The following is a 13,479-nucleotide window of genomic DNA, read 5'->3' on the forward strand; positions in this document are numbered from 1 at the left end:
TTGTGCTTGCTATATTTTTCCTGTAATCTACAGGTAAATATACTATATTTGTACCAAATTTCAGCCCTATAGATAAATTCGTGTGGCCAATAGAGGGGCGTACATGCCTTGCTTCACTTGCCTTTGCAAAAAACAATTAGACTAAGCAAATAAATATTTTAGACGAAATTTTTACTTTTGTACAAAATAACAAAGGTACTTATATAAAAATTGTTATAAAAAATGTTAAAAGATAACAAGCTAAAAAAATTTTGATGTACAAAATAACAAATTAAATTTTTATATGTAAGAAATAACAATTTAAAAAAAAATTATTAAATGTACAAAATAACAAATTCAAACAAAAATTTTATGTAAAAAATAACAAATTAAAAAAAAAAATTTGTAATATATAACAAATTAAAAAAAAAAATTATGTAAAAAATAACTCTGCAAAAAAACAAAAAAAAATTCTATGTACAAAATAACAAACAAAAAAAAATATTTTTTTATTTATAAAAAAAAAAAAAAAAAAAAAAATGAATATATTAAAATAATAAAAGAAAAAAAATTGAATGTAAAATTTAACAATTTATTTTTTTGTTCAATCTAACATTTTTTTTTAAAAATTTGTGTAGTTTTGATACCGACTCATTTAAAGAGAAGGTATCATTTTCACACAAATTTTTTTCTGAATATGTTATATTATGCAAAAGTTAATATTGTTATATTATAATAGTGAAGCTGAAAAAAAAATCTTTTTACAAATGTAAAGTTAGAAAATTTTATTTTTTACAATTCTGAAATTTAAAAATGTTACATTTTACAAATTTTTCAGAGACATGATGAAAATATAACAAGACGTATAATATAATTTTTAATCATGCTTCACAATATTTATAAACGCATTAGAAAAAGGAAAAATTCTTTTTTTGTGTTCATTCTAAAACATTTCTGAATATTAAGATTGCACCTAATTTAAAAAAAATTCAAAATAACTTGATAGTAAATTAATTGTTTAAATTATTATATATGTATTTTTTCATTGAAAATTATAATGAATTAATTATTAAATTGATATACACAACCCAGTATATTGGGATAAGCTTAAACTTACTTTAAGTTTACTGTAAGCTTACTGTAATCTAAATAATACGCTTGCAGTAATATTAACAATTCTTAATTATAATTATAATAATGATTATATAAAATTAATTATAATTATAATAATTAATATTTATTATAATTACAATAATTAAAACTAATTATAATTATAATAAAGAATAATTAATGTTAATTATAATTATAATAATTAATAATTAATATTAATAAAAAATTTTTAAACAAAATTATGTTCGTATTTTGGTTATGAGATTTGACCAAATTTTAAGGTTACGTTTTCTAATTTTAACGTTAAATCCAGTGGCCTCTTATTCTAAGACCCTATTTTTAACATTAAACCCAACATTATCTTGACCAAGAAATAACCTAATTATTGAAGTTATGCTTTCTATGATTTTAACTTCAAACCTAGCGTTCTTCTGCTTAGTTCATATTTTGAACCTCGGACCCAGACAACTTTTTTTTCATGTACTTCAATTGAACAAAATATTATTATAAAATTATCCATTAAGAGATGGTGAACATATAATATATCTTTTTAACAATATTTTTTATGTAAAACTCGGTGTAATACATTGTAGTTGTGGTATTTGTTACATCAAGGTAAGTGTCGCATGTTTCTTTTTGCTTCGACAAAAAAATTGTAAAAACGGTTCGGAAAAAAAGTTTCTCGTAAAAATTTCTACATTTTTCACATTTATTTTGAAGTCAGATTTAAAAAAATTCAAAATGGCCGATCCAATATGGTAAAACAATTTTAAAAAATCGTTCGATATCGTTTGAAAATCGTTACTCGGGGTATTTGGGGTCGCTTATATTACGAATCTGCTGTTAATTTTCAAAATTCAAAATGGCTGAACCAAAATGACGGAAATATTATTTTAAATTCGACGGATTTACTTGAAACTCGTTTTTCGGGTCGCTGATTACGAAACTTATATTAATAAATTGTATTGATTTTTATATGCCTGGCCGCCATATTGGATACGACATTTTAAATTTTGAAAAACTAACATCAGATTAGAAATCAGTCGCCCTGATGACCCCCGAGTAACAATTTTCAAGCGAATCCGAAAGATTTTTTAAAAAAATTTTCGCTATATTGCATCCACCGTTTTGAATTTTGAAAAACGGACACCGAATTCATCAGCGACCCCAAAAACCCGCGAGTAATGATTTTCAAGCAAATATGTTTAATTTTTTAAAATTCTTCCGCCATATTGTAATTTTGAATTTTCTAAATCTGTAATATTACAGTAACCATACAGTAATATTAGTGTAATATTGCAGTAATATTACTGTAATATTACAGCAGTATTAACTGGTAATATTACAGCAGTATTAACTGGTAATATTACCATGAGGTAGACATTTTAATATTACTGCAATATTACTGTAATATTACGTGCTATTTGGGCTGGATTGTCCCATATTGCGCTTAGCAAAAAACCTTGTTGAAAATCGAAAAATAATAATTTTCGAATTATAATTCCCAATAATCAAAGTACTAATTGTTTTCATATGTTTTTTAGAAATATTTTTAAAATGTGTTTTTTCCTTTGTAATAAGAGAATTATTAATAACATCGTGGAAGTGACAAATTGTTTGTGATAGATTAAAATATATACCAATATTAAAAGTAAGTATTGATTTTATAAAATTTTTGGAATTAACTATCTTTCCACACAGCACAACAATTTACTGCAATTTAAGGTGGATGAAAAACTGACCCGAAAAAAAATCGATTTGCTTAAACGATACTTTATAATGTGTAGAATAGAAATTATATCAACAAAAGCGATTTCGAAGTTATTTTATGTGAAAAAAACGAAATCTGCAGAAGGTGTCTAAGAGAGCTTCCCACATAGCACGGCTTCTTGCTGTGGGGTTACTGTAAGGATATCTGTAGGTTTTGTAAGGTTACCGTGTAAGTCTGCAGTAAACTTGAGGTAATTGAGGTAACTTGAGGTAACTTCCGCCTTACAATAAGCTTAGACAGTAAAGCAAAGGTAAGCTTACACAGTAAATTCGTGGTAAGTTTACGTGGTTAGGTTGTTGTAAGCTTCCTTTAAGGTTTCTGTAAGGTTGCTGTAAGGTTACTGTAAACATAGAATGTTATTCATAAATAAATTTTATTAATATTGATGCGCAGTAGTTTTCTATGGCACATACGGCTGCGCAGTAACTTTTATTTGACACACCCTATTGGGGTTCATGAAGTACTTCACCAAATATATAATTTTTTATAAAAAAAATTTGTAATATAATATATATTATAATATAATTATTTTTAATATATTTTCATATTACTTTATGTTTACAGTAACCTTACAGCAACCTTACAATAACCTTACGGGAAGCTTACAACAACCTTACCGTGTAAGCTTACCACAACCTAACCACGTAAACTTACCACGACTTTACTGTGTAAGCTTACCTTTGCTTTACTGTCTAAGCTTATTGTAAGGCGGAAGTTTTAAGATTACCTCAAGTTTATTGCAGGCTTACACGGTAACCTTACAAACCCTACAGATATCCTTACAGTAACCTCACAGCAAGAAGTCGTGCTATGTGGGTTCATGTGATAGTTATCGCTATCAGCTATTTTCTCTTTTACCCTGGTAACAATTATGTTCTTTTACACTTACATCCGCTCGATTGGATGAAATTAAAGCCAATATTAATGTACAAGGCCAATTATAACACAGAAAATTATAAGGTATTAAAATAAGCTGCAACGCTTATTATTTTAATCCAATTTTGCTTATTTTAATACCAAAATGGATTAAAATAAGCAAAATTGGATTAAAATAATAAGCGTTGCAGCTTATTTTAATGCCTTTTAATTTTCTGTGAAGGTGCAGGCATCGTAGATTAACGTGGAGTTTATTTTTTTTATAAGTTTTTATATGTCAAAACTTTAAACGTGGTTTTCTCGAAATGATATTTTTCAAAATGGTGGGCAGTCTAGCATGATCAGTTTTGATCGGACTGACTTTGATCAAAGTTTTTTTTATATTAATAATAATAAATAATTAAAAATATATAGGTATAGGTAATTATATTGTAGTTGTTTATTAAAAAAATGTATTAATGACCATATTATCATCGATGTAGTATACATTTTTATATTACAGATAATTACATATTTTACATATATTTATTTAAATAATAATGTATTAAATAATTTAATTACATATTAATTTATTTAAATAATATATAAATATAATTTTTTAATACACAATATATTGTCAGTGAATGTGTTGCCATAACGACAGTAAAACGCGAGTCGACATTTTGTTTTGATGTTCTTTGTAAAAAGTAAATTTTTTATCATTCTGTACCACTTTTTTAAAAAAAATGTGTTGCTGGTGTTAAATTATTTTTTCTTTGTTTTTTGAGTAGTAATACCATGCAAACTTTCTATCACGGTGGCTACAAATATGATAGAGACGATAGATGCACACGAACCGTCACCTACAGGTTATCATTTTCAAAATTTTTAAACTTTACTCTAATTCTACTTTTTTATTCTTTTTAATTAAATTCTAATTTTACAGAAATTACATTCCTATTAGAGAAAGTTGATTTAATTGTTATTTAATTGAACTTCTATTAAAAAATCAAAACCCTTAAACGTTTCATATAAAAATCAATTAAATTTATTAATTAAATTAAATTAATTAATAATATTTAATTACTATTAATTAAAATTAAATTAATTATTTAAGATTAAAGTTAATATATTATCTTACACTGTACACATTTTTTTGAAAAATTAATTAAAAGTTGTTTTGAAAAGGTTAGAAGATTTTTGCAAATAGTAATACAAGATAAATTCAAACATCTTTTTTGACTTGAGCCCAACGAAGCTTTAAGAAAAATTTTGAAATTACTTAAAATTTTTTTAAATCCAGAGTTGAAATTAATTTCTAACAAGTATTCAATTTTTTTAAATAATGTATTAAAAATTGTCGAAACATTGTTCAATATTTCATGTTCAGTAAATTTGTCACTTATCTATCCAAAAAGTCATTCCTTGCACCGCTTTCTTCCTCTCACTCCTTCATTAACGTCTAATAATTCTATTTAACTTTTCAATTATTCAAAATTGCTGTAGGTGTGTAAACCGTACAAACAGGATTAAAGGATGTTGTAAAGGTGCTTTGAAGAAAGTTGGTAATCAGTACCAACTGATAAAGCCTCATCTGTGTTCTCGAGACGACAACGTTGAAAATAATAATGCGGCCAAATCAGAAATGATTAAACGTTGTTTAATAATGACACTAAATTTAAGAGAAATTTATGATGAAGTATGTCATGAGTGAGTAAAACTTTATATTAAGTTTTGCATGTTTGCGATACAAGATTATCACAAGAATACTACAAGCTTTAAATGTCTCGCCTATGGCAAACTAGCCACGCAAGCTTAAAGCAAGCTACCCCGACAATTTTACTGTACACTGGAAAAAAAATTTATTCGAATCAATTGATTCAAATTATTTGAAAAATATTTACTTGGTACAAATATTTTTAAGTTGGATCTAAAAAGTATGTATTCGATTTAAATAACTTAAATTATTTGAATCAAACATATTTGAAACAAATATATCGTAATTGGGTCAAGTAAATATTTAATTGAATCTAATAGGGTCAGTTAGGGTAAAGGGGGACAAGAGGTTTTGGAGTTTAATTTACAGTTTTAAAATTAAGTTCTACGTCAATATTTTAACCCCAGATCACCTGCAAGAGGTTTTGAGTATTACCAAGCTTTTATCTCGACAATTAGCAGCAAGATAATTCAAGTTATCGCTCAATGCATGAAAACTTGAAAATTAAAGTCAAACTGTTTCAGTATTTTGTCGAGCATTTCAAAGAAAACAGACTTAAATATATAACTTAAAAAAAATAAACCCGTACCTTTTAAAGAAAGAAAGTTACGTAATTTGTGAAAAATAGCGATTTTGTCCCCATTTACATCAACTGACCCTATATGAATTTATTTAACACAAATAATTTGTTACTTAAAAAACTTAATTTATTTATTTCAATTAAATACTTCATTTTTTTGTAAGTATAAATTATTTGACACTGAAATAAATAAATATTTAATTGAAACAAAAATAGCGAGTTATTCAAAACTCAAACTTAATTTATTGACTTAAGTAAATATAATTACTTAATGCAAATTTTTTTTCTTTAACTTAAAAATTATTAATAACCATCAATTAAATATTCACACATATATATTTTAATTTACTTACTATTATGTGCCTTTTGTTATTTATTTTATATAAAATTATATTTATTTTAATTAATTTTTAATAAAATTATATATTTATTCTGATAAAATATACTTATTTTAAAACGTTTATATAGTAAGAATACTCGAAATTTAAAGTCAATAAATATTTTCATTTTTTTATGTGTTGACATATATGTATAAAAAATTTAAGATTTAAATATTATTTTAAAATGAAGTATTTCTAAAAAACAGATATTTTAAAATCAAATAGTTGAAATATTTATGTAAATTATGTACTTTTAACTCTTCCAATTTATAAAGACATGTCGAATAAAAAATTGCTATTGCTAATTGTTATATCTCAATTTTTTGAGGTTCGGTCTCTATAGGGTTCAAATTTTAATTTAATATTTAATGTTAAAAAAATTTATTTAAGATTCGAAAACAATGGAAAGAAGGTTTCTCTAGAGTGGAGATCTGTAAAACAAATATTATTGAGAAAACGGAGAAAGGCTGGATTCTGCCGTCCTAAAACATTAGAAGAGTTAGCAGGTTACTTGTTGAAAAATTCAAAGTTAAAACTCATTTTTAAAGGTGTAGTAAAGCATGGAACACAAATGGCATTACTCTTCTCTACGGATAAACTTATCAGCGAATTAAATAGACAAACTGAAGTTTATATGGATGGAACATTCGAAGTAATGTTATGTTTTTAATTTTGGTATTGATCGTATTACTTATTTTAATTATAATTCTATATGACAGGAAATATTTTTATTTAAAATTTGTTATATTCCCGGTAGAAATTTTAACTCAATACTACCCAGGTGGAAAAGTTCCCGGTAGTGACTACCGGGAACTTTTCCACCTGGGTAGGAAATTATTTTAATTTGACTAACTTTAAATGTGGTGTTGGATCAACTATAATTTTTAATGATTGGTCTGACTACTTTTTTCATCTTCAACCGATGGTTAAAATTCGAATTTTTTATTATGAATGTTTGTTAGGTTTGTCCCAAAATTGCAAAAATCTGCCAACTTTACACAATTGTGATGCGTGTAAATGACAAGGTATGTAGACATACATTTGGTTAAATTCATAAAAATAATGTAGTACATAAGATACACTCTCTAGTTGAAATTTTCCTTTTAAAAACTTTTCCGAGATATATAGATATATATATATATTTATATATACTAGGGGGACTCGCCCCCCTGCGCACTTCACGCGCCAACTTCCTGTTTTTGATTGTTTTTGTAGATGGCCTTAGGACCTATTTTGAGTTAATGTTAGGCAAATTTCTGGAATTTAAAACTATTATTAATATTTTATTACTTATTTTTTTAAATGTTATTCATGATCTTTATTAATATTAGTTTTTATTATTTTCAATTTTTAAAACAAAATTTATCTATTTTTTTAAATTTTCCTGCTAAAATTTGACATACATTTGAGGTTATTTTCGTTTTTTGGTCATTTTCCTTCAAAGTTTGACCTAAATTTTGAGGTTATGTTTGTTTCTTGGTCTTTTTGCGCCAAATTTTGGCCTAAATTTTGAGGTTATGTTTGCTTCTTGGTCGTTTCCCGCCAAAACAACTTAACTTTAAAATTTAGTTTAATTTCGACGAAAAATCAACCTCCCCTTAAACGTAAGGAAGGGGGGGGGCTTTCGACTATATTCACAGTCTTGAAACGAACATAACCTCAAAATTTACGTCATTTTCGGCGTTTTCGGCGGAAAATTCTGGGAGAGAGAGGAGGGGAGAGGGAAGGACTTGCGGCTCTATTCAGAGTCTTGAAACAAACATAATCTCAATATGTAGGTCATTTTTGTCTGGGGAGGGGGGAGGAGTTTCGGCCCTATTCAGTTTTGACACTAACATAACCTTAAAATTAAGATCACTTTTGGCGGGAAATACGAAGAGAGGGGAGGGGGAGGATTTGCGGCTAAATTCAGAGTCTTGAAACGAACATAACCTCAAAATTTTGGTCTTTTTTGGCGAGAAGAGGGGGGGACTTCGAGATATGAATTTTTCAAAATTTCAGAATTATAATGACTATATAAAATTTTGACAACTTATAACCAACCTACAACTCTCTTAACATCAGTTACTTTTTTCAAAAAAAGTATGTCATATCTTCACAGAGTGTTGGAGCTGTATTCATTTTGATGACTAGGCGAACAAAATTGTTATATAAAGCAGTTTTAATTAAAATTCAAGAACTTTGTCCAAATTTGAAAAATAACCTAGAACACAGCATGCTTGATTTTGAATCCGCTGTCCAAACAGCAATAAAAGAATTATTTCCAAAATGGCAAATTCACGGTTGTTGGTTTCATTCAAAAAAGGTAAAATTTACAATAAAAATAAATGTTAGATTGAGACAATAAGCAGGTCCAAAGTCCATTAATTTTATCCCTGTAAAAAAATACTGATGAATTTAAAAGAAATAAAATGACTGAAATTCAAATTAGTGACCCCACAAAAGATACACAGGGAAACAAGTCATGTTCCACTTTTTAATACTTTGCAGTTTTGTAACTTATAATCTCCTGAACAAAAAATTTTAATGGCGAAACCCCCGAAAATTAATAATTTTTCAGCCATTGAGCCTAAAAAAATAATCTCAAGGCTTGACTGTGACTTGAAGCTTAGATGTGGTTGATTAGGGATCAAGGCTTGTGCAAGGCTGAAGGCTTGATCCAGACTATGAATTAGGGCTCAATGCTTGATCAAGACTGTGAATCATGGCTCGAATTGATCAAGGCTCAAGATTTAATTGAGACTTTTTATCATGTCTCAAGGCTTAATTCAGTCTTTTTATAATGGCTCACGGCTCAATTCAGACTCTGAATAATAGCTCTAGACTTGATAATGGCTCAAGACTTAATTCAGACTATTTATCATGGCTCAACGCTTAATTCAAACTCTGAATTATGGCTCAAACATTGATCATGGCTCAATGTTTGATCAAGACTCAAACCATGAACAAGTCTTGAGACATAATCAAGTCTCTTAATCACCCCTGTGCCATGATCATTTCTTGAACCATTATAAAAAGACATACTATTTAAAAAAATTTAAGTCTGTAGCCCTTTTGGTTTCTAAATATTTAGGATATATTAACATTATTACAGAAACAAGTATTTTTAACAGATTATTTTTAGATTCTTGGTATCAAATAATATTAAAATGCGTAAAAAATTCACAATAGAAAAATTTGACCAACACAATATTTTTTTTCTGTAAAGCAATAAAAGATAATTTTTTTATTTAACATTTATGGGACTGACAAGGTACCCGGGTACCTTTTGCATTTTCAAATTGATTTTTTTCATAATTTTTAAAATCGTATCGACCTAAGGTTTTTTGACATCTCAAATTTATCCAAAGTGTTTTAATATTATTTATAATGTACCTTTTTTATTTATTTATTCAGAAATATTAAATAAAGTTTCTTCACCCGCATAATTTTTTTATAAAATATGTAATTTAGTTACTATAGTTAAATAATTATATTCATAAGAAATCGTCAGTTTTTAACTTAAAAATTACTATAAAAATGAAGTTTGAATAGAATTAATTTGTATTAAAAATGTATTTTAAATAATAAAAAATAAATTTTTTACATTTTTATATTTGATTTCATAAATAATCTGCCTAAATATGTACCTGTTTTGCAATCTAGAAAATAGTATATACACGGATACTATTTAATGAAAGATCAATGAAATTGTGAATATATACAAAATACTTAATACGTAATGGACAGTTTTTTAATAATCAACTAATAATGATAATGTTTTATTAGCAAACAAATCTTATTTTAAGATGAGTCTTAAAATCATCGCTAGTAGTTTTAATGGAAATTGCATTGGGTAAATTCAGCAAAGCTGCCTTAAAAATGTTGCCTCTTAAAATAAGACCTGTTTTCGGTCTTAAAATAAGACTTCTTTTTGCAGTGTATTCATATTATGTGATTACTACTTTCATTGAAACGTTCACTACACTTAAAGTTAATGGAACTGCTCATTTTGATATAAAATCTTCAATAAATTAAACGTAGGTACCCGGGCACCTCGTCCGCCCATAGAAGGTGTTTTTTTTCTCAGTCCCATAAAGGTTAAAAATTATAATATTCTCATTATATTTTAATTTAAAGGCTATGAAAAAACGTTGGAAAACTTTAAAATTAAAAGAAGCAGATAATATAATTTTAAATTACGCATGCTGTCTGGCATTAGCGCCGGCTGAACGTTATTATGATGGTTTAGAAATAATCAAGAACAAAATTTATGAATATAAACGTGTTTATCACCCGAAACTAAAAAAATTCATTAAATATTTGAAACAATACTGGGGAAGAAGGAAAGCAATTTTGTGCGTTGGGCATTTACCTCATCGAACCAACAATCTCTGCGAGTCACAAAATAGCAGACTGCAAAGTAAATTAGGAGGAAGTCATCCACAAATATGGAACTTTACAGGTGTTTAAATTTCACAAATAGTTTTAGTAAATTACTTAAGTTAGTTAATTAGGCAGATGAATTAATAGATTTTTTGCTTCCTGATCAGGGTGGCCATTACAATTTGCGAACAAAATTCAAGGCTTTTTTCGGTTTTAAACAAAGAGTTCTAGGATTTTGAAATTGAGATTTATATATCATATAATTTTAAATAGTTATAATATTAAAACAAGGCTTATTTTAAGTGCTAGTCAGAAATGTAGCACTAAGGAAAATATACATTCTTTAATTCTGGCATTAAAACGATAATCAATTTGTTTAATATCGTTTGAAAGTTACAAAAAAAATTTTTAATTTAAATTTGGACAAAATTTTTAACAGAAATACTCTTGTTTCTGTAAACAAAATTAACACTTGTACTGCATTGTTACTTGTAATCTATTGTGAAATATGTAATATATTTTGAAAAAGTCAAAATTTTACCAAAAATTTCGAAAGCAAATATTGGAAAAAATTTTAAAAATTACAAATTATAAAAAAAATGTTTTAATAAATTTATGGGAAAATGTTACTCATTAAAGTCGTGTAGTACAATTTTTACATTATCAACATTTTAATTTAATAATTTTCATGGTTAAAAATTGGTCTTATCTGCTTTCAGATCAAAACTTATTAATTATTTTGGAAAATTCCTAGTACTGTTTAGCACAATTTTTAATTTTTACAATTTGTGTTTTTTAATCAATCAGTTATAAAATATGTTTTCACATATTCTTAGTCAAATTTTCATTTTTCCAAAAAGCGATTTACTTCAAGGTATACGAAAAATTTGGGAAAATTAAAAAACAAGTTTCAATTGAAACAAATCAAAATGACAATTTTAAAAAAAATTGCAAGGTTGAATAAAAAATTCAGGGCGAATTCACGATTTTTTTGATGTGTAATTAAATTAACAACGTTTTTCTTGTTTTCAAGGTTTCAAAGTTTGTTGGCCACCCTACTGATGATTATATTTTTAAAGTCTTATTGTAATAATAAACAATATAAACATATTCTTCTCTATTTTTCTATGAAAATTTATCCTTATTGCCTATTAACATGCTTATTAAAAATTAAGCTTAATTAAATAATTAAACAAAATTATGAATAATTTTTATATTTCCTAATAATTAATATAATTAATTTATGTTATTTTTTAAAAGTATTAACATAGTTTTCTTTTAATATTGTAGTTCAGTTGAAAAAAACATTAGCTATAGAGGAAAGAAGGTTAGTTGCTTTGCATGCAGGACAGTTTATTGGTACAGTCATGACCGAAAATGATAAGAGGAGAGACAGAATAATATTTAGGGCTCAATTAAATTTATTAAATACAGGGTTTGAATAATATTATTTATAAAAGTTTATAATAATAGATATAGATTCTTTATAAGGAAATATGGTATCTTTGCGTGATCGATAATCGATGCGCATATTTTCTTATATAATTCAGTCTATTTAATGTATTGTATAATTCTATTTTAAAAATTAAAACTTTTTGTAGTGATCTGGAGGAGTTTTTCAAAACTTGCGTAGACGCATAAAATAAATATTTTCTTTCAACAATTTCTTTACATCAGTGGTTTCTACAACCCTTAAATTTTTTTAAAGAGAAAATCAATGGAAAAAAGTAAATAAGCAACATAAATTTTTATATCATAGTTGCTCAACTTTAGAACTTTTAAAAAATCGAACATTTTTTTCCTTAAAAAGATATCATAGAGTATCAAGAAAAAATCAACAATAAACATTACAAAGGTAAAACATTTTTTTAAAAACTTAAATTTTAATTCTGTACACGAAATATGCAAACAAGGCTTTAAACGCCTTTTACTAAAATATGTACTTTGAACATCAGTTGATACAGAACAATTTTTATTTGTTTTTCCTCATTCTTTTTTAATTTTATTTATGATATATTGTAGTGGAATTGATTAAAAAAAACGTTTGATGAAAAAAATAATTATTTTCTTTTTTGTTTACTATTCATACTTGACTGCACTTTTGTGTGTTATTCTGCGTTTTATTATTAAACATTGAATTATTTAAATAAAAGTCAAATGTTAATATAGTTCTACTTCAGTAACAGCAAAAGTTTCATTCCTCAAGTTGATCCATGAAGAATGTAATCAATTTTCTAATTGATTTATCCTTTTTTTACACATTTCAAGATTCAATTTTGTACAGGGCATCACAAAATCGTCTCCACCGGCATCCACCGACCCTTCAATATTTAAAAAAAAATAGAATATAATTAAATAATAAAGGTTAAATAAAGTGTAGTTATATTATTTTAGTCTATATATATGTGAAACCACCATGGATATTTATTTCTTGACACTTTATCTTCAAAAATATGTATTTATATTTATCATTTCGATAAAAAAATATTTTTAAAGTTTCAGACACCAAATCGTGTGCTACGCGGAGAATCCCCCATATATATATATATATATATATATATAATATTAATTATAATTCATTTTATATTTATTTATAATAATAATTATTATATATAATTTATCGCAATACGTACGGGTTTTTGAAATATTGTACGTAAAAATTTCTTTTATTATTAATTAATTCTGAAAAATTCTTTAGAAACTTATTTTACGTGGTCAATAG

At 26.1% G+C, this 13,479-nt stretch overlaps 1 protein-coding gene across 1 annotated transcript; it reads left to right on the forward strand.

Annotated features, from left to right (window-relative positions):
• Positions 1-6,788: 6,788 nt before the first annotated feature.
• Positions 6,789-12,543, forward strand: LOC127277419 (uncharacterized). The gene is made up of 6 exons (XM_051298520.1): positions 6,789-7,044; positions 7,355-7,417; positions 8,494-8,697; positions 10,512-10,836; positions 12,048-12,192; positions 12,359-12,543. Exons 1-6 carry the CDS (start codon positions 6,964-6,966, stop codon positions 12,396-12,398), a joined length of 858 nt encoding a protein of 285 aa, XP_051154477.1. The 5' UTR covers positions 6,789-6,963; the 3' UTR covers positions 12,399-12,543.
• The last annotated feature ends 936 nt before the right edge of the window (positions 12,544-13,479 follow it).

Source organism: Leptopilina boulardi, unplaced genomic scaffold (assembly GCF_019393585.1).
Source record: "Leptopilina boulardi isolate dan_hultmark-lab unplaced genomic scaffold, ZJU_Lbou_2.1 LbouV2_166, whole genome shotgun sequence".
Taxonomy (NCBI): domain Eukaryota; kingdom Metazoa; phylum Arthropoda; class Insecta; order Hymenoptera; family Figitidae; genus Leptopilina; species Leptopilina boulardi.